The sequence below is a fragment of the Tiliqua scincoides genome, chromosome 2 (assembly GCF_035046505.1).
Source record: "Tiliqua scincoides isolate rTilSci1 chromosome 2, rTilSci1.hap2, whole genome shotgun sequence".
NCBI classification, from domain to species: Eukaryota; Metazoa; Chordata; class Lepidosauria; order Squamata; family Scincidae; genus Tiliqua; species Tiliqua scincoides.
This window is the reverse complement of record NC_089822.1, coordinates 135,305,941-135,324,405: the sequence shown is the minus strand read 5'-3', so window position 1 is coordinate 135,324,405 and position 18,465 is coordinate 135,305,941. Positions and strand designations below refer to the sequence as shown.

The following is an 18,465-nucleotide window of genomic DNA, read 5'->3' as shown; positions in this document are numbered from 1 at the left end:
AGTGCTTTGTGCAATTCCTTTGTTATCTGATGGGAAATGGGCAAGACTAGGCTATTCTCGCCTATCGCATCTTTGAATATTGCCATCCAATCTCCTGCAGGAAGAGATTCACCTGTCTTCAAAAGGTTCTTAGGGAGGCACTGGGAACTGGGAGCTTCTCCCTTGAGAATGCTCCACATGGAAAGGCATTCAAGAGAGAGGTAAGACACAGCTGCTGTGCACAGCACAATTGCGGCTGTGCACCACACAATCTGTGACGTTGTGTGATTTGTGCATTCTGTGATCACACACCTTGTGAGCAGAAGAATTGCTATTGGAAATTCTGCATCCTTTTTGTATCATCCTGCCCCCCCTCACTCCTCCCAAACCTACACAGAGAGAGAGAGAGAATCAACCCCTATGACTGCAAAGATAGCTTTGATGGATGTGGACAACTCTTGGGGAAGTCTCAAAAACCAGAGGAAGCGATAATTAAGCAGAATCTCAAATGGTCAGGGGGGGCCTGACTTCAGCACTCTGCATGGCTTTTTCCTCTTCACAGTGATTAGTTGATTAGCAGGGGAAGCAATAATACAAAAAAAACAGATACGGTTTTTATGTAATTTGCATCACTGCTACAGGTTGCAGAATCCAGCTTTTCTCAGTGCAGAATTTTGATTCTGTTCCTGCAGAGTACCTACAGCCCAGTGTTTTCCGCAGCATCTTTGTTTCTTTTTCACCTATCTAGGGACATGACCTGGGACATGTGAATAAATGATTTTGTACCATTGAGCCTGCGCTGTGTGTAATTCCCCCACCACGGACTAAGTACAGGCCATCTCCACATATCTAGAATTAGAAGAAAGGGCTTTCAAGACAAAGTGTGTAGTGCCAGCAGGCTTGAGCTCCGGTCCGTCATATGTGTTGTCTTTTTAAATAAACTACCACTGAATGGGAATCTGAACAAGTCAGGGCAATGCAATAGGACAAATGGAGTAGGGATTGCAGTGTTTTTGGCCCAAACCTACCAACATGCTACGTGGAGATGCAGTGACGCCAGCATGGCTTTTGTTGCATCCCACAGGGGACTTTTGGCTGCTGAAGGTTTCCTTAAGATAAGGAGACATTTGACCCCTTGCCCCAGGGTAAGTCTCAGCAGCTGTTATGAGTCAACTTGGACCTGCACCAGCTCAATTGCTGGTGCAAGTCTGAGTTGATCCGTGCAGGCGGAACAGGCCTTGGGTCGGGATTTGGTGTGCGCCCCCACTCATCTTTTCCCCTCCCAGATCTGATCCACCCACCACCCTGTTCCACCTACCCCTCCCATGTTCTCCCACCACCTGCCTTGTTCAACCCCCTTCCCACCTCCCTCCAACAGAGCAGGTAAGCCTACAGAGGCTTACTTGCTCTGGTGGGTCTCTGTAGATCTGCTGGTGTGCACGGGAAGTCTCCACCTGGCACTCTGGTAGCACACATTGCCAGAGAGTGCTTTATGGCTGCTTGACAGCAGCTGGCGCCAGTGGAAAGCGAGTTCAGCAGTGAAAGCGAGTTCACTCCATAGTCCAATATGATTGGGCTACCTGTGAAACAATTGATTAGATTAATTGGTTAAAAGCATTTTTGATGAACTAATAGGGCGCTTCCCCCACCATTAAGTGGTCTAGAGGGTAGAGGGTAGAGGGTCTGGTCTAGAGGGTAGAGCCTCCGTCTGCCTGAAGATAACATCCACAAGGTCGCCAGTTCGAGGCCCTGGCGCCGTGCGACCTTGAAGCAGCTGACAAGCTGAAGCCGAGCAATTCCATCTGCTCTGAGCGTGGGAGGATGGAGGCCAGAATGTGAAGCCAGATCGGAATGAAACACCTGAATGTAGTGGTTCTTGAAAGAAAGAACCTTCTTTCAAATTGTAAAAATCCCTATTTAATAAGGGATTTAAATAAAGCCTGCCTATGTAAACCGCCTTGAATAAAGTCTTGAATAAAGACCAAGAAAGGCGGTATATAAATACCTGTTGTTGTTGTTGTTATTATTATTATTAAATGGAGCAGCAAATGAAAATTTTTCATTTCTGTCTAGAACAAGTAGTTATAAAAACTGGAGACAGCGAACAAATCTCAGAAGAGGCATTCCCTTTTCTGTGTGTATGAGAGAAGGGGAACTGCCTCTTCTCAGATTCTGTCTCCAGCGATATGCAGGTACACCATCTAAAATGTGAATTACGATTTTTCAAAATGGTATATATTAAGTTTTTTCCTTTTATTGAAGCTCACTAGGAACAGAAAAATGAGATTAAAAGGCTACAAAATAAATAAAAAACCAAGTATATTTTAATGTGAACAATTGCCTTTTTCCTCAGATGCAAATTAATACAGTTTAATCCATTTTTAAACACTGATTAATAGACTAAAACTCATATAATTAATCAACCAGGATTTCTTCAACTGGGGGAGGGCCTGGAAAGGAAAGTTAAAAACAAAAGCCCATTTTCTCACCGAGCTGAGTCTGACCCACAGGACCTTTAGTCCAGAGTCTTGTGAACACTAAGAAGGGGAGTTATTTGACCAAAATATTCTGCTTCACACACAGGGAGTATGGATGTTTGAGGCTGTTTCTTTTTCTTGGGGGGGGGGCACTGACCAGAGATAGAGGGCTGATTGTATTCTGTGGCATGGGGCAGGAGAGAATAACAATTATGTTCTGCCTTCAAGAACCACAAAGCTGAAGGAAAGAAATGATGCCCTGCCCCGTAACTAGAGCCATGGTAAGGCCTGATTTCTGAGGAGCAACACCATCTCCCTCGGCGACATTTGACAGTCAACATTCCAGCACAACAGTACCCTGACCATATAATTTCCAGCTGAACCCAGCGAGAGAGGGAGCGACACCTATCACAGAGGCTCTCTTGTGCATTGGGTCTTGTCTGTCAGCCTGGCATGACACAAACGCGACACAGTGTGCAGCGGCGACTGGGGCAGGGATGACAATGCTCAAGTGAGTGACTGGAAATTATATTCTACTGATACACCAAGCGTCTACGTGTCTATTTATGTTTCTCTGTTTTGTCGTTTGTCTCGCTTGCTTTGGCTGGAGTTTCCGGGGCTGACATCTCATTACAACACCGTGGTAGGAGAAAGAGGCAGCGGAGATAGAAAAAGGGGACCTCTGTGCTATCTTCTCCCCCCCCCATCTCATGCATGAAGCCCTGCCTATCAGCAAAGCACATCTCTGGAGAAGGGGGAAATAGCACAGGAAATAGGAGATGCCGGCCACAAACAGATCCCCACGTCAGAGATTAAGGGCAGCAAGATGCAGAGAAATGGACTGGACACATGGAAGACGGCGAGAGTGGAGTGCTGGACGGGGAGAGAGATAGCGAGGCTCGTAGAGGTAGAAAGAGATTAGCTAGAAGGAAGTCGCGTCGCCAGAGACTTTTCTCCCCTGCTTGCCCAGAAGCAGCCAAGTGAAAGATAGGTCTTAGTGCCTGGCCTCTGTGGCTGGAGATAAAGCTCTCTCAGTGTTGCCTGGAGATGTCTGAGTTAAGCCCTGTTGTAGAATTATTACTACCCACTCACCAGATGCCAAGCATCTTGGTTCAACTGTCAGGCACTGGAAAATTTAGTGGGATTGATGCTTAATTGGGGGGAGCTCGCCAACATATTCAGATCTTTTTCAATGGGCATGCCCTGCTCTAGATATGGTCACTGGGAGCTAATCAACTGGACCACAAGAAAGAGTCCTGGTCACATGAGAAAAATGTTTTGGACAAACGGACTCATTATCCCACAGGTGTGGCTCAGGATTATTCTGGGCATGATCATCTGGCCAAGCAGCCAAGATCTAATATCACTACAAACAAAGCTCAATGTGAGTCAGGGTTAAGTATAAAAAATGAGCTCCCAGGCCTTTGCTTCATACCAAAGCACAGACAAAGAATCTATCAAATCACAACAAACGTAAGGCAAAATTGCCTCTGAGAATGTCAGTGCTGTCTGTCACTCAGCAACTAGGATGACTTGCTGGTTGGGGCCAATTGCCAAAGGCCTCCTTCTGTCCTGATCACAACTCTGGAAAAACCCCCAATCCCTGATCTTTGACATATCGTAGTTGCAGAAAACTTTTTTAATGTCATTTTTCAAACCATTTTTAGATACGTTGCTTCAATTACTGAATGTAAAAATCAAAAAATTTTTTTTTCAAGATTTCAGGAGATAATGAGCATGTGCGTATCTGTGTGGTGTTAAGATGTGATTTGGGGGGGATTTTGAAGGGGAGCATTTTCCCCAGTCTTCTCTAGTCTCGTTCTCAATGCTTTGGCCAGCCCACCGTCTGCTTCATTCCAAAGAGCTCAGCTGTAGTTTTTTCTCTGCCGTTTCTTATGTCCCTCAGTGGCCCACTGCTTTATGTCAGAACTCGCTTTTCTCCACAGATGATATTAGGCTTGGTCTATTTGTTCATCCTTCAAATACACACTCGCATTCACCATAATGTCAGCTTCCATTCATCTCTCAGAAAGTGAAGAAAATCTTCCCAGTGAGATCTGAAGCCTGACATTGCAGCTTGAAGATGCATTAGACTCCTTAACCTCATTGAGGTGAGCGTCTACAACACAACGGTGCCCACTTCAGCACACAGAGCCAGACACAGCAGTGAAAAACACACAATACTATCATTAATTTCATGGAGAAGTTAGCTCTGAAGCCTTATGTCCTGATCCAGATACAGGCCATCGGCCAAAGAGCACAAGCAGGCTGGGGAACCACATGTACAAACAGGGGCTGCGCACACAAGAATGGTTGTCAGGGCTGAGCACAAGGAATCCTCCTGGAAAAGCCATCACTGTGCTAATGAACAGTTTGGGAAGTGGGAGGGATGGAGTTAGTTCCTACAGGACAGTTTCTTTATGAGGTCTCTAGGTGTGCATAGTTGGGTGGAGGTTGCGGTTTTCTATAGACTGAGTGCGTATAGTTGTGGGCCTTCCTCAAAATGTGCAAGCAGATGTGGTGGAGGAATATGCTTCTTTTGTTCTCATCCCATCCCACTACTATACTCCTGCCTGGCAGCCATGTACTGCCCTTAAATCACTACCTCTCAATAGTTCCTGGCACCCCTCTTCCTCACAGCCAACACACTCCACCCTTCTTGGTGCATTTGTGTACACATGCACAGCAAAAGCCTTTACATAAGAACATAAGAACAGCCCCACTGGATCAGGCCATAGGCCCATCTAGTCCAGCTTCCTGGATCTCACAGCGGCCCACCAAATGCCCCAGGGAGCACACCAGATAACAAGAGACCTCATCCTGGTGCCCTCCCTTGCATCTGGCCTTCTGACATAGCCCATTTCTAAAATCAGGAGGTTGCACATACACATCATGGCTTGTACCCCATAATGGATTTTTCCTCCAGAAACTTGTCCAATCCCCTTTTAAAGGCGTCCAGGCCAGTCGCCATCACCACATCCTGTGGCAAGGAGTTCCACAGACCGACCACACGCTGAGTAAAGAAATATTTTCTCTTGTCTGTTCTAACTCTCCCAACACTCAATTTTAGTGGATGTCCCCTGGTTCTGGTGTTATGTGAGAGTGTAAAGAGCATCTCCCTATCCACTCTGTCCTCCCATCTGGAACCAATGGCTCTGGGACAGCCATGAGAATGCTTCAGCAGTTCGATCTGAGGGGGCTCACAGCCCAATCCTAGTCACACTTTCCTGGGAGTAACCCCCAATGTCTATAATGGGACTTACTTCTGAGTAGACATGCATAGCTTTGGGCCGTCAGCGTGGCAAACTTTAAGAACAGATGGTCTGACAGCAGCCCGCTTCCACGCTAATACTGCTAAGTGTAAGCACAGCCAGGAGCAGTTGATGTTAGCAGTCATATAGGCAGGGGTGTTCTAAAGAATCCTGAAAACAGGGGGTGACCCTTCTGCCATTGAACTTATGGCTCTGGACAAGTCTATAACTGATGTGCCATTCTGCTATGAACCTCCATACAGCACAGAAAACCTTTACTCCCTTAGTATATTCCTCTAAATCGAAGAGTTTGCTCACACTTCCAGAAAGATAATGTTGAGGTGAGGCATAGCCATACTGGGTGCATGCCCCAATTCAGAAACTGCAGAAAGCAGAAATGAATGCTAGACCCAAAACTCACTTTCCAAAGGGCAGCGGGCTGGGATTTAGCCCTGAAGGAAGTGAAAATATGCTGTAATGTTGGAGAGCAAAGCCTGATGAAATCTAAGAAGGCAGAGAGAAAGATGAGCAGAATGTCCAAAAATTAGGAGGCAGGGCACTGCTTTGTTTGCCTACCTCCAGGACCAGCAGAGTACCACTCTACAAATCTATCCATTGCTCTTTGTTGCCACAGCTAAAATACTTGGATGGCAGTGAACTTCTCTCACCCACACCTCAGACTTTCCCCAATTGTGCCCAAAATTTTGCTGTCAAAATAATTATTTTTCCCATTGCTCTGTAAACATGATGTCCCTTGTCATGTTCCTTTATTGGTCTCCCATCCTTTTTTGTATCCAGTGCAAATTTCTCCTTACTTTCAAAGTTATTCTTGGCCTTGCCCCCACTCCAAGCATCAGCCTTGTTTCATACTATAGCCTTATCTGTGAGCTTTCAATGCTCTCACCATGAGCCAGCCCCTCCTGACCCCCTTGAATAACTCTGCTGATTCACCTTTGCTACCTCCCTTAACATGTACATGGGGCCACTGACACCTCCCTCCCTCCCTCCCTCCAAGTCCTTTCTCAAAACCTCAGCCTTTTCCATATAGGCTTTGGCACTTTCTCTTCATCTCCATTCTTAACCGTAACCATGTTTTACACATGCGCAATGGCAACTGATCGCATTCCACCTTTCCCCTGGTTTTTCCCCCCCTCCCTCTGTTATTGCCCTACTGACTTTTTCAGGCTGTAAACTCAATCAGAGCAGGCCCCTTGCTAAGTTGTTTATGCAAACTTTTATGGTGCTACATACACCAATGGCACAGTATCCTATGAGACATTAATAATAATTACAGAAGCAGAATGGTTGCTAAACAAGCAGATGCAGTTGAATGTGCTCAATTTTCATGATTTATACAGCTTGCTGAACTTGTGTTAACTTATTGCAGAATATATTAGTTATTTGTAACGCAGAGTTTATCGCTGGTCTAAATTTCACATAGCCCTCTAAACCAGTGGTTGCTAATCTTCACTCAAAGGTGAGGGAACCACTGAACTGTTGTGGGCTGTAACACGGGATGGCAACTCAGCGGTGACTTCTGGGTTTGCACTGCTGCAGCCACTGCTGACTAAGTAACAAAAAGGGGTTTCAGGACACACCCATCTGTAGCAGTGGTGAGGACCCAGGTTTGGTGGCATCTCCAAGCACTGCCACAGACAGCTAAGACCTGAAATCCCTTTTTTAGTTAGGTGGCGGCAGGAATGGCATGAACCCAAAAGTACCACTGCCACCATCACCGCTGAGTCACCACTCCCCTTTAAGGGAAAAACATTGTTTCCCGTTGCCCGGGGGTGTGTGTGTCATAATTCCCTGGTTGGGAAACACTACTCTAAAGCCAGGTTTGTGTATAGGGTTGGGTTTGTGGATGACTTGCATGGATGATAGGTTCCTTCATGGGCTGACTGATTGTACTGAGGACCAGTGAGACACATCCTTCTTTTTCTTAGACTGAATCCTTCTCTTTGAGTCTCTCTGGTCCAAATCCTAACCCACTTTCCAGCACCAGCATAGCTGTGCCAATGGGACGCGTGCTGCATCCTGCAATTGGCTGGCACTCATGGAGGCTCCTCAAAGGAAGGGAATGTTTTTTTTCCCTTACCTTGGAGCTGCATTGCCCTTATGCCGGTGCTGGGAAGTGGGTTAGGATTGCGCCTTCTGTGAATGACAATACATGTTAAGAATGTGTATGGCAATTCACAAAATACATGTTAAGAGTTCTTTAAAAAGAGTTCATTTAGAAAGAATTCTTCATCCCTGATCAGAAAAGGTAAGCCATTACTGGAGCAGCCCATTTTTATCTAGTCTTTCTTCCTTCATGGGGGGGGGGGGCTGAGATCATGTTGTTGGGTGGCTATGAACATGACAGAAGGAGCCACCATCTTGCTTGCGCAGTTTTCCTCTGAATGAGCACTCTCAGCCCAATGTGAAAGCAATTGGGTGTTGGGCTAGCGGTGCTTCTTTAATCCCCCTCAGAGGCCACTCTTCAAATGGATTCATGAAGGCACAGTGTGCGCACCTTTGCTCTGTGGCAGTTTCCCAGTTCTGACAAAGCCTGATATGAGGCTCAAACTCACATGAATCACACAGCCCAATAGCAACTGCCATCAGGATAATTCAAATGATCAGTAGATGGGCAGAGGTCATGCCCCACTCTGTATCAATACTGAGACAAATCTACAGCAATGAGAGGTCCTCACAGAAGTTATCCTCTTGCAACAGACCTTACAATGGCCATGACAGGTGGTGGAAACAAGTTTCTGGAACACATCTTTCTTAGTAGGGAAAGAAACAATTGACTGTTGGTCAAGACCTCTCACAGTCCTAGTGCATATTCACAAATCCACACAAGAGAACCCTATTCTCACTGTGTGACTGTCAACCACAAGACTTCACCATGACCATACTGTTGCCATAGAAATCATTGCTTGGAGGATTTATTCATGCAAACAAGATTCTGACCAGTTCTTATCTCTGCTTAGGAGACAGAGAGATGCAAGGACTCAAACTGGTGGATTGCGACGCACCTGCCCGTGTAAAGCTTCCCCTGCCCCTTGAAGAGCAGGGGAAGGGGAGAGGCAGTGAGGAGATCCCCAGGATTGATTGCGTTGCTAAGAGGGGGGGGAGAAGGGGGATGTTTGTACTTACTGAGGGATGCCGCAAGCTGCAGGAGGTACGGGGAGCCCCGCGCAGTCCTCCGCAGGGCTCCCTGAGGCTTAGAATGTTGGAAAAAAGCAACTGGAAACCACTTTCCAGTTTTGCTATTGCAACCAGGAAATGGTTTGTGATAGTGTTTTTTAAACATTTTTTTCAACATGGGGAGCCCTGTGGAGGCAGTTTGCAGCCGCCCTCAGTAAACCCAAACACCCCTCCTTCCCTTAGCAAAACACCCTTCCTTCCCTTATTTCCCTTAGCAATACGATCCTGAGGATTGCGTCGCTACCCTGACCCCCTGCCCTGCAAAGACTTACCTCAGGAGTTTTAATCCCGAGAATTCTGAGAACCACTTTGCTAGAATATTTCCAGGATACTTTTGCTGACTCAGTCTTTGGTCCTTCATAAGTCACTCCGTTTGCCTAGGGCAGTGGTTCTCAAACTTTTCCAGCCCGCAGCTCCCCTGATCCTTGTGGCCATTGGCCACGGCTCCCCATTACATCACCTCACCTCAGTTACCCCCAAAATGGAGATGAAGGTGCTATACACTAGAAACAAAAAAACAGCTGCCAGCACTCTGAGGCTGCAATCCTAACCACACTTACCTGAGAGTAAGCCCCATTGCACAAAATAGGACTTACATCTGAGTAGACCTGGTTAGGAGTGTGCCCTGAGTTTGTTCGCAGCACACCTGGAAAGTGATGAAATTTGCTGGGGGAGGGGAAGACTGTTTTTACAAACCGATGTGACACTGAGACCTAGAGATTGTTTGGCTGCAATCCTAATCTCACTTTCCTGGGAGTAAGTCCCATTGAACACCATAGGACTTACTTCTGAGTAGACCTAGCTAGGATTGTGCCTTTTGTCTTACAATAGCCACCAACATGGGAAGTACCCCCACCCTGGAGGCAGGAGGAAAAAGCGGGATGGCTGAAAAGGAATGGGTATTTTTATTTTTTAATCAATTTTTGGAAACAAAGCTTGACTGATCAAAAGAGACTTTTTTTCTTTTTTGAAGGGGGAGGAAAAAGAGAAAGGTGAGGATCCTTGGTTAAGCTGACACCCCAAGCCTATGTAGGTCTACCCAGAAGTGCCATTTGAGTCAATGGGGCTTAGTCCCAGGAAAGTGTGGATAGGACTGTAGCCACACAGAGCAAGATTACAACTCACCCCCAAAGTATATGGGGGCATGCTCACACACATACACCCCAACATGCAGGTGCCACCCCTATTCCCCCTAGGCAAGACGGAAGAATGCAGGCTGGGGCATTTAGACACCCCCCCAAGACCAGGCTGGGCTCTTCCCCAAGAGGAGGAAAGTGCTGCGTTGCCTGTACTTACTGGTGGTGCTCTCTCTAGGTCAGGCTTCCCTCCCAGTTTGAAGCCTGCCAGGAGCTCGCCCTGAGCTGATGAGATGCAGCACCTCTGAAGCTGCCCAGCCAGCCTTCTCTCTGTTTGGTGGGGAGGCTCCCCCACCTCCCCCCACCATGTTTCACACGCCCTCCCCACCTCACACTGCCCCACCCACCACATTCACAGCTGCAGAAAAGCAGCAAGTAGGGAGGCAGCACATGCAGTTGAGCTGAGCTGAGCAGCTATGGCCACCTCTCTCCCCAAGATGCCTCACGATGCCCCTGGGGGCTAGCCAGGCTTCCCTAGGGAGCCCTAGGGTCGCACAGATTGATTTCCTAAGGTCTAGGGAATGGTGAATTTCACCCATCAGAGAGAACAAGCTCGCTACATTTACATAATCCCTGAATCAATCATTCTTGATCCAGCATCTGATTCACCCCACAATGTGTCAGGAATTTGAAGGCTGAAGTGAAGTCATAGGATTGTTAATCCAGGATAACCGATGAGGTAAGCAAGCTCTCAGAGAGACTATCCCCTCCACATCTGAAGCATCATGAGCCCCACGCACCAGAAACCAACGATGCAGGCCATCATCCCTGCACACAACAGAGATTCTCCTTTTGTCAAACACACAATGGGATTTGAGGCAGTGCAACACCCGCCAAGCACCCACAACATCTCCCCCTCTCCAAGGGGGGAGCCACTCACCACTTTGAAGTCCTCTGGTGAACACGGCTCCCCACGGAACAAGCAGGACAGCAGCATTTCCTGGATGTCATGCCCAGCTCGGTTAGAGAACTCTAACATGTTGAAGGGCTTGGGTTTGAAGTTGCGGAAATTGGCCTTCTCCTGCAAGATCTCCAGCTGCTTCTCATCAGCCATTTGAGCATCTGGGATCTCGAACCTGAGGAAAACACAGCTTGGTCACTTAAGGGAAAGCATCTGTCTAAAGTCAGCTCAATTACTGGGTTGGCTTGGTCTGTGGAGGTTGCACCAGAACCCAATCTACAGACAAAATATAGTCAGGATGTGATGGCAGAATCTCATGACTAGGTCATCTCAGCTAATGCCTAGTGAGGATGGGAATTTAACAACACATAGGGCGCAATCCTAGCCCACTTCCCAGCAGCGACATAAGGGCAATGCAGCTCCTAGGCAAGGAAACAAACATTCCTTTATTTTGAGGAGGCTTCCATGAGTGCCTCCCAACTGCAAGATGCAGCAAATGTCCTATTGGCACAGCTATGCCAGTACTAGAAAATGGGTTAGGATTTGGGCCATAGACATCTAGGCAATTAGAGCCCTTTTTACTGACATCCAGTGTGGTGTACTGGTTGGGCTAGAACCAAGGGATTTGAGCTAAAACCCAACCCACTCACCTATGAAGTTTGGGAAGAGGCCAGCTGCCATCCCTGAATCTAGCCAACCTCATAGCCTTGTTAGGATAAACTGAGCTGGGGCAGAATCATGTACCCCATCCTGAGCTCCTTTGAGGGTGTTAGAAAAATGAAAAAAAGAGATAATAATAACATAACATCCTCAGAGAAGATATGCAATTGTGCACCTCTGTTTCCTGTAAAAGTAGCAAGGGAACTTCAGAGAGCATGGTTTGGTTAACAGAAAACAAAGCCACAATTGTAGCTTCTCCACCCTCCAAAGGCATAATATTGTATATTTGATATTTGTAACAAAGAGTTTGTTCTCCAGTCCTGAGGGCTACAGCTGGTTTCAAAGAGGAAATCTTTTGTTCCCTTGATTTTATTACAAGAATGTCACATGAAGATTGAGGATGTGAAAGCTGTGAGTTTATATTCTGCTAGTATGCCACTAAAATGTATCTGTAGCTGTATCCTTGCACACATACACACTGACACATTTTTCAGAGCCTGGATACTTCTGATAGCAAGAGACAAACTGTATTTGCTGCATGAGCAGCAACAAAAGTTCTGTACAGGCACTCCTACATGGTTCCTGCCTGGGGAGTACAGGATGTACCATTTCAATGCATCCTGTCTCCACAATACACACGGAAAGGGGTCAAGGGTTTCAGCCCACACTACTTCTCCATTGCCCCCAGCATGGCGGACACAGATCACTGCAGAAGCTCCCTGGGATGTGAATTCAGCCTAGGGGAAATCCCCCTGTTACCCTGCACATGCCTGATCTCATCTGATCTCGGAAGCTAAGCAGGGTCAGGCCTGGTTAGTACTTGGATGGGAGACCACCTGGGAATACCAGGTGCTGTAGGCTTGTACCATAGTCTTTCGAGACTGAAGGTTGCCAACCATTTGTGGGGGGTAGGCAGATGCCTCATTCTGTCACACTACAAGAGCCAAAGGAGAACTTGCCACTTTATGTCATAACCTTCGGAGATTCTCACTTTTGTTTTAAAACAAGTTTCTAGCCATGAAGGGTGCCAGGATATGCTTGAGAGTGTGTGGGCAAAGCCTGACACAAAAGCAGAAGCCAAGAGGGGAATTTGAGAAGTATTTCTGATGGTCTGGGGGCGGGGGATGCTTCTGTTCCCTACCTAACTGCCCCTCTCTCTGACTGAAAGAAAGTATACAACAAATCCGTCAAATCGACTGATATTTACTTAATATAGCTACACATTTCAGAATTCCTCTTTTCTTGGTGTGGAATTCAGGTTAAGAGCAAAGTCTGTCGATTAAACTCCAGCACCTGACACTCACACACAATTGTTGCGCTTCTTGCCATGGACACGTCTGTAATTTGTGTCCCACACATGAAGCCTGAGGGACCAATCAAATGCCACCTTTATGGCATGGGAGCCACTTTCCTATGAACAAGTACTTTGCTGTGATATGTATAAAGAAGGACCATGTGGGTGACTTTGATACTTACTGTGCCACTAACACCTGCTTTTTGCATTTGCAAATGTGACATGTAAGCCCTACAAGCCTCGGTGTTTTTGCACTGACACAGCTGTGCTTCCTTGGTTATGGCAGAATGGTTCCTGAAAAATTGTCACCCAAATTCACCATGCACTTTCTGATATATTGAAGCCATGCTTTTCCTCACACAGAGCAAAATTTATTTATGGAATTTGCTGCCACTAGATGTGTTGATGGCTATTAAGTCAGATAGCTTTAAGACAACTTTCTGGAAAATGCCTATCAATGGTTTCTAGTCATACTGGCTTTATGGACCTTCCGTGAACAGAAGTAGTCTACGCCAAATAGGAGGAGAAACAGCAAGAGAGGACCATGGCTTTCATGTTCTTTATACGGGCTACCCTGAGGAACCTGGCTGGATCCTGTTGGAGGTTGGATGTTACATGAGATGACCTTTGGTCTGATCCAGCAGGGTTTTCTTAATGTTCTGGCATATTAATGGCCCAATCCGATTGGGCCATTAGGCCACTGAAACTTGTGGTCTGATAACACACTTTCCAGCTGTCGCAAACATGATAATGCAGAGAGAGTAGCCTGGTCACCGCTGCAAGCAGAAAGCGGCCAGGTCAGTGCAGTGATGGACCGGAGATGCCCACTGTCTGAGGTAAGACTGAGCAGGGGGCAAGATGGAGGCAGGAAGGAGGTGGAACAGGGTAGGGGGCAGGGCAGATCAGGCAGGTGATGAGGGCAGGGAGGAGGACAGATGGTGCTTGGAAAGGGGACGGGTTTGGCAGCAGTGGTACCAGCCACAACTTTACTCCCTTCCCAGGCTTGATCTGCTTTCACCGGTCCACATAGTCTTGCACCAGCAATATCACTGGCACAGGTCTGAGTAGACCTAGTGGCCAGGAACAGGCTTACCCCAGGACAAGGGAATAAATGTTCCTTTACACCAAGGTGGCCTCCCAAGGCCAAGATTCCCCCAAGAGATATAGCGGACAACATACTGCTGCATTGCCATGCAGGCAGTTAGGTAGGACTGGGCTATATGTCACTAAAATATGGCAATAGTGAGTGTCTTAAACTTCGGGCTTACGTTTATTTAATCTTTTTTAGCAAAAGCAGTCAATATATTTTATGAATAAAGTCAAATGTCTAGGTCTGAAAGCTGGCAAATTCCTAGAGTGGGCAGAGACACAAAGAAGGATAGACTGGACAAGACCCTAAGAAACAAGTTGCCCAGACTGAAGACATCAGATCTGAGAGCTTCATATTAATAAACAGTACAGGATGAGCTTTCCGGAACCACTTGATTCCCAGGACCAAGAGGATTCTGGACTATGGCAAGAGTGTCCTGGACGACACTTGCTGAATTTGCATCCTCCAACCTGTAGCACTGATGCAGGGAGTAGGGAACCAGTACCCACAGTTTCTGACATAAATAAATTACTGTATACCACTTTCAGATAAATTTAAGGAAACCGACACAAACATTCCAAATTCCATTCAGAAATCTCAAATTCTGTTTTGCATAATGTGGTATACATTTAATTAGATATTTGATCATAATTTGAAATCTGTTTGCATGGAGTTGTTCAGTGGCAGGGAGAAGGTTACAGCCAGAGGCTTATATGCATAAAGGAATCTGACTGAAGCCAGGAGAAGAGAACCTCAGAAAGGAGAATCAACATTACTAAGAACCTGAAAAATTCATGGCTTTTAAACACCTCCACAATCATGAAAGCCAGAAACGTGAAGCTGGAAGGGCTCCTTCCCTCCAGCACACTTAGAGTAGTAACTACTTGAGACAGAGATTACCTACTACTCAGAGACCCAGATTCATCACCAGATGGCAAATTTTGCACATGGAGAACCACATTAGATCAGTGTCACAGGCTGGATTGCTATGTGCATACACACACAGGCTCACTGCCTGCTGCTTGGCAGGCAGTAGTCTTTAGTTAAAAACAACAACACACATTTGCCTCTAAGGAGTAGGAAGCAAGAAAGATGAGCTTCACTGGCTATGAAAAACAATGCCTGGCTACCAAGCACAGCCCAAATTGTGAGTCCCTGTGTCTGCAGAGTTCCAGAGTAAACAAAGCAAGCAGCCAGAAATGGGAGACTCCTGTGTGCCATGAGAAGTCAGTGTATTCTGACTTGGCCACTACTGAAAACATAATGGATTAGAGAGACCATTGGCCTGACCCAGGGCAGCTGTTCTTTCACACAATGCAGAATGTTAAGTTAGAGAATGTACTGGCACAATGTGACAATGGTCATTAGCTTGGATGGCTTTAAAAAGGATTAGACCAAATCATGGAGGAATATGTCTATCCACAGCCACTCATCAGGATTGCTCAAAGGAACCTCCAAGTACAAAGACAGAAGACTTCTGAACACCCAGTGCTGGGCACTGACTCCAGGGAAGGGTTGTTGCCTTCCTACCCTGCTTTTAAGGTTCTGAGAAGGGTTTGGCTGGCCACTCTTGGAAACAGAATGCTAGGCTAGCAGGGCCATTTGTCTGGTCCAGCAAGGGTTCTTCTGTTCCTTCAACTTGAAATAAGGTGCAGTCTGTTTTACTGTATGGAGCTGTGATTTATGAATAAGAAATGGTTCTTTAAAAGGAAGGCCATCTCATTCAAAAAAAGGCAGTGTTTAACTATGGCCTTTCATCGCCCATGATTCTGATGATATTAAGCCACTGAACTGAAAGGCAAGTCCAGGAGTCAAGCATGACCCCAAACAGATGCTGCTTGAGCCACAGCGAATGAACTTGCACCCTCGTGTCTGAGGGATGTGAGGACAGCAACATAAGGAGAATGCTGGACCAGGGATGTCAAACATAAGGCCCAGGGGTTGAATGCGGCCTGAGGAATCTTTTTATCTGGCCCTCAGGCTCTCATCTGCTGAGCAGTGCTGAGGTGTTACTTCTGAAAGGGCATCCCACATGAAAATTGGGCTCTTCCATATCTTGAAATACGATCAAGAATTGTGTATTTTCTCTTCTGTCATTTGCAGCGAATGAGGTCCTAAGCGAGAAAAAGTGCTTATTTTTGGTTATGACCTGTTTAATGACATCATTTCCTGCCTAATGACATCACTTCCGGCCCTCAGCAGGCATCATAAATGCTATTCGGCACTTGGTCTGAAATGAGTTTGACACCCCTGTGCTAGACCATCCTTCCTCAAAAACTCAGAGAAACTTAGCAACAAAGAATACAAGTGGACCATGGTATGCTGCTGAAGAATACCAATTCTCTCCAGCAGAGGGCAGTGAGGGGCCTATATGAGATGCGGTGAAATGCACATGGGAGTTCTTAGGGTTCATGCTCTTGAGCACTTAACAGCAGTCACTAAAGCAAGCAGAGAGAACAGCCTTGCCTGCCAACAGTCCAACAACTAAAAGAAAGACAAAGAACTTGCATTGCTTTCAATGTTCCCAAAACACTGCATAGTTGAGATTCCCAAATCTTACCCTCTCAGCCCTGCCTTCTTCTCAGAGGAGCCCTCTACACTGCTGTCCACAGACATGAGCTGCAGTTGCCCTCTTGTCTCTGCACTTCCTGGCATGAGCCTGTATGGCACTGTGTGGAAATGAACTGGGAAGACTGTCAGAGTTGGGCCTCCTTCAATCCCTGTCTGATCAGTCACGCACAGTATCCTGTTCCCATAGGGACTGGCTCTATTAACTACCAGGGAAGCGGGTGAGATGAGACTGCAGATGCTCAAGAGTCGATTGCTGCATTGTGAAATGAGTATAGTAAAGAGCGCAAAGCAGTGCTAACAGCTGTATCCCTGGTGTAGGGAAGCATCTGAGCCAGACTAGGCACGTTGTGGGAGTTCTGTGCTTGGAGTTCCTGACACCTCTTGCTTTTTTTCAAAAGGCAGCCATGGGGAGGGGGAGGGGAGCTCATTCCAATTGGGTCCATGGTGTGGGAGACGGGCCTAACCCTCCCTCCCATATCATGATCCTGATCCAAATTGCTTCCCCAAAGCACAAAAGAGAAAGCTGACAGGCACAATAGATGAAGTTGCTTTCTATTGAAGCACACCATTGGGTTATCTCCTATCCACTTTGACTGGGCACAGCTCTCCAGGTTTTCCTTCTCTGAACACACCAGAGACTGAATGCTGGAGTTCAGTGCACAAGGCATGTGTTCCAGCACTGAGCTACAGCTTTTCCCCTTTGTGCATGGAAGTGTTCCCTTCCACAGCAACTAGGAGCTGGGGAAGGGGGGGGATATAAATCAGGGAATTCATGGAGCAAACATTCCCTTTCTCATGCCACATTTTATCTAAAATGAAAACTGCTGAGACTGCTCTGGGAAAGAAAAAGTCATCAGAAGTTCTAATCACTTCTCAAAGCACATCTAGTTTGGCCCCCAATCTTAGAGGAGCGAACAGAGACAGTAGCACAGGGAGGGTGATTTTACAAGGGCAGATGATGCCACACATGAAGTAATGCCACAGGCAGGCTACAACAGGAGTGGTGTATCCACACATGCAAAGCCAACTGCAGGGAGCCATATACATGCCTTGCCCTAGTGCCTGGCACCATATCTAACATGGTGCATGGCCCTGCCATGTGTGTGTAGCCCACAGAGGCTGACAAACACATGGATGTTTGCATGCACAGATGCATGAGTGCAGAATTCTCCACTGTGCATTGGACGACTCTGAGAACTGTGTATGTAGCATGTCAATAATATACACATCCCAATACACACTTCAGGTCAATGGACATGGGAGCCCCCTGCCAAATGGGGCAATGCATTGGGACCTCCGTAGTCCTTGGGATGGCGAGCACCTCCCTCCACCCTCTGGCCCACCTGTTATTGAGCAGGGCCAGCAGCTCCCCGGCATGGTACAGGTCGTTCTTGGTAACCCGGCTGAAGCGAAACTCATTGAGATTGCAGAAGGTGACGGCCGGGAAGGCCATCTGGGTGGCAGCCACCTCATCCAGCTTTGTGACGTGGGGGTAGCGGAAGTAGTACTGGATCCGTTCGTTGCAGGTGTAGAACAGCAGGGCCAGGGAGCCCAGGAAGCAGAGGGTCCAGAAGATGCGCTTGACGAAGAGGCGCTCGTAGGAGAAGATGTGGGACAGGCCGTGCAGCGTGGAGCTGCTGGCGAAGACCTCGATGCTGATGGGCTGCCCGTTCTCCACCTCCTCTTCGTCCACCTTCAGATCCATCATGCTTGGGGCTGGGGCAAGACGGACGGAGCGGCTCTGCAGGGAAAGGGCAAGGAACTCAGAGCCCAATCCTATGCATGTCTACTCAGAAGCATGCCCCATTATAGTCAATGCGGCTTACTCCCAGGTAAGTGTGGCCAGGATTGCAGCCTCAGTCCGGCTCTCTGGCCAGCCGGGACGACACACCTGTTTGGGGCCACCTGAGC

At 47.2% G+C, this 18,465-nt stretch overlaps 1 protein-coding gene and 1 pseudogene across 1 annotated transcript in view; one reads left to right on the top strand and one right to left on the bottom strand.

Moving 5' to 3' along the window:
• The window catches only part of ASIC1 (acid sensing ion channel subunit 1), a 176,098-nt gene extending 157,836 nt beyond the window's left edge, over positions 1-18,262 (bottom strand). The window contains exons 1-2 of the mRNA XM_066615184.1: positions 17,898-18,262; positions 10,919-11,114 (exon numbers count right to left, since the gene is read on the bottom strand). Of these exons, the coding sequence (XP_066471281.1) occupies positions 10,919-11,114; positions 17,898-18,262 (561 nt within the window). The remainder of the gene's footprint in view (positions 1-10,918; positions 11,115-17,897) is intronic.
• Positions 12,335-12,460, top strand: LOC136643208 (5S ribosomal RNA; annotated as a pseudogene).
• Positions 18,263-18,465: the final 203 nt, after the last annotated feature.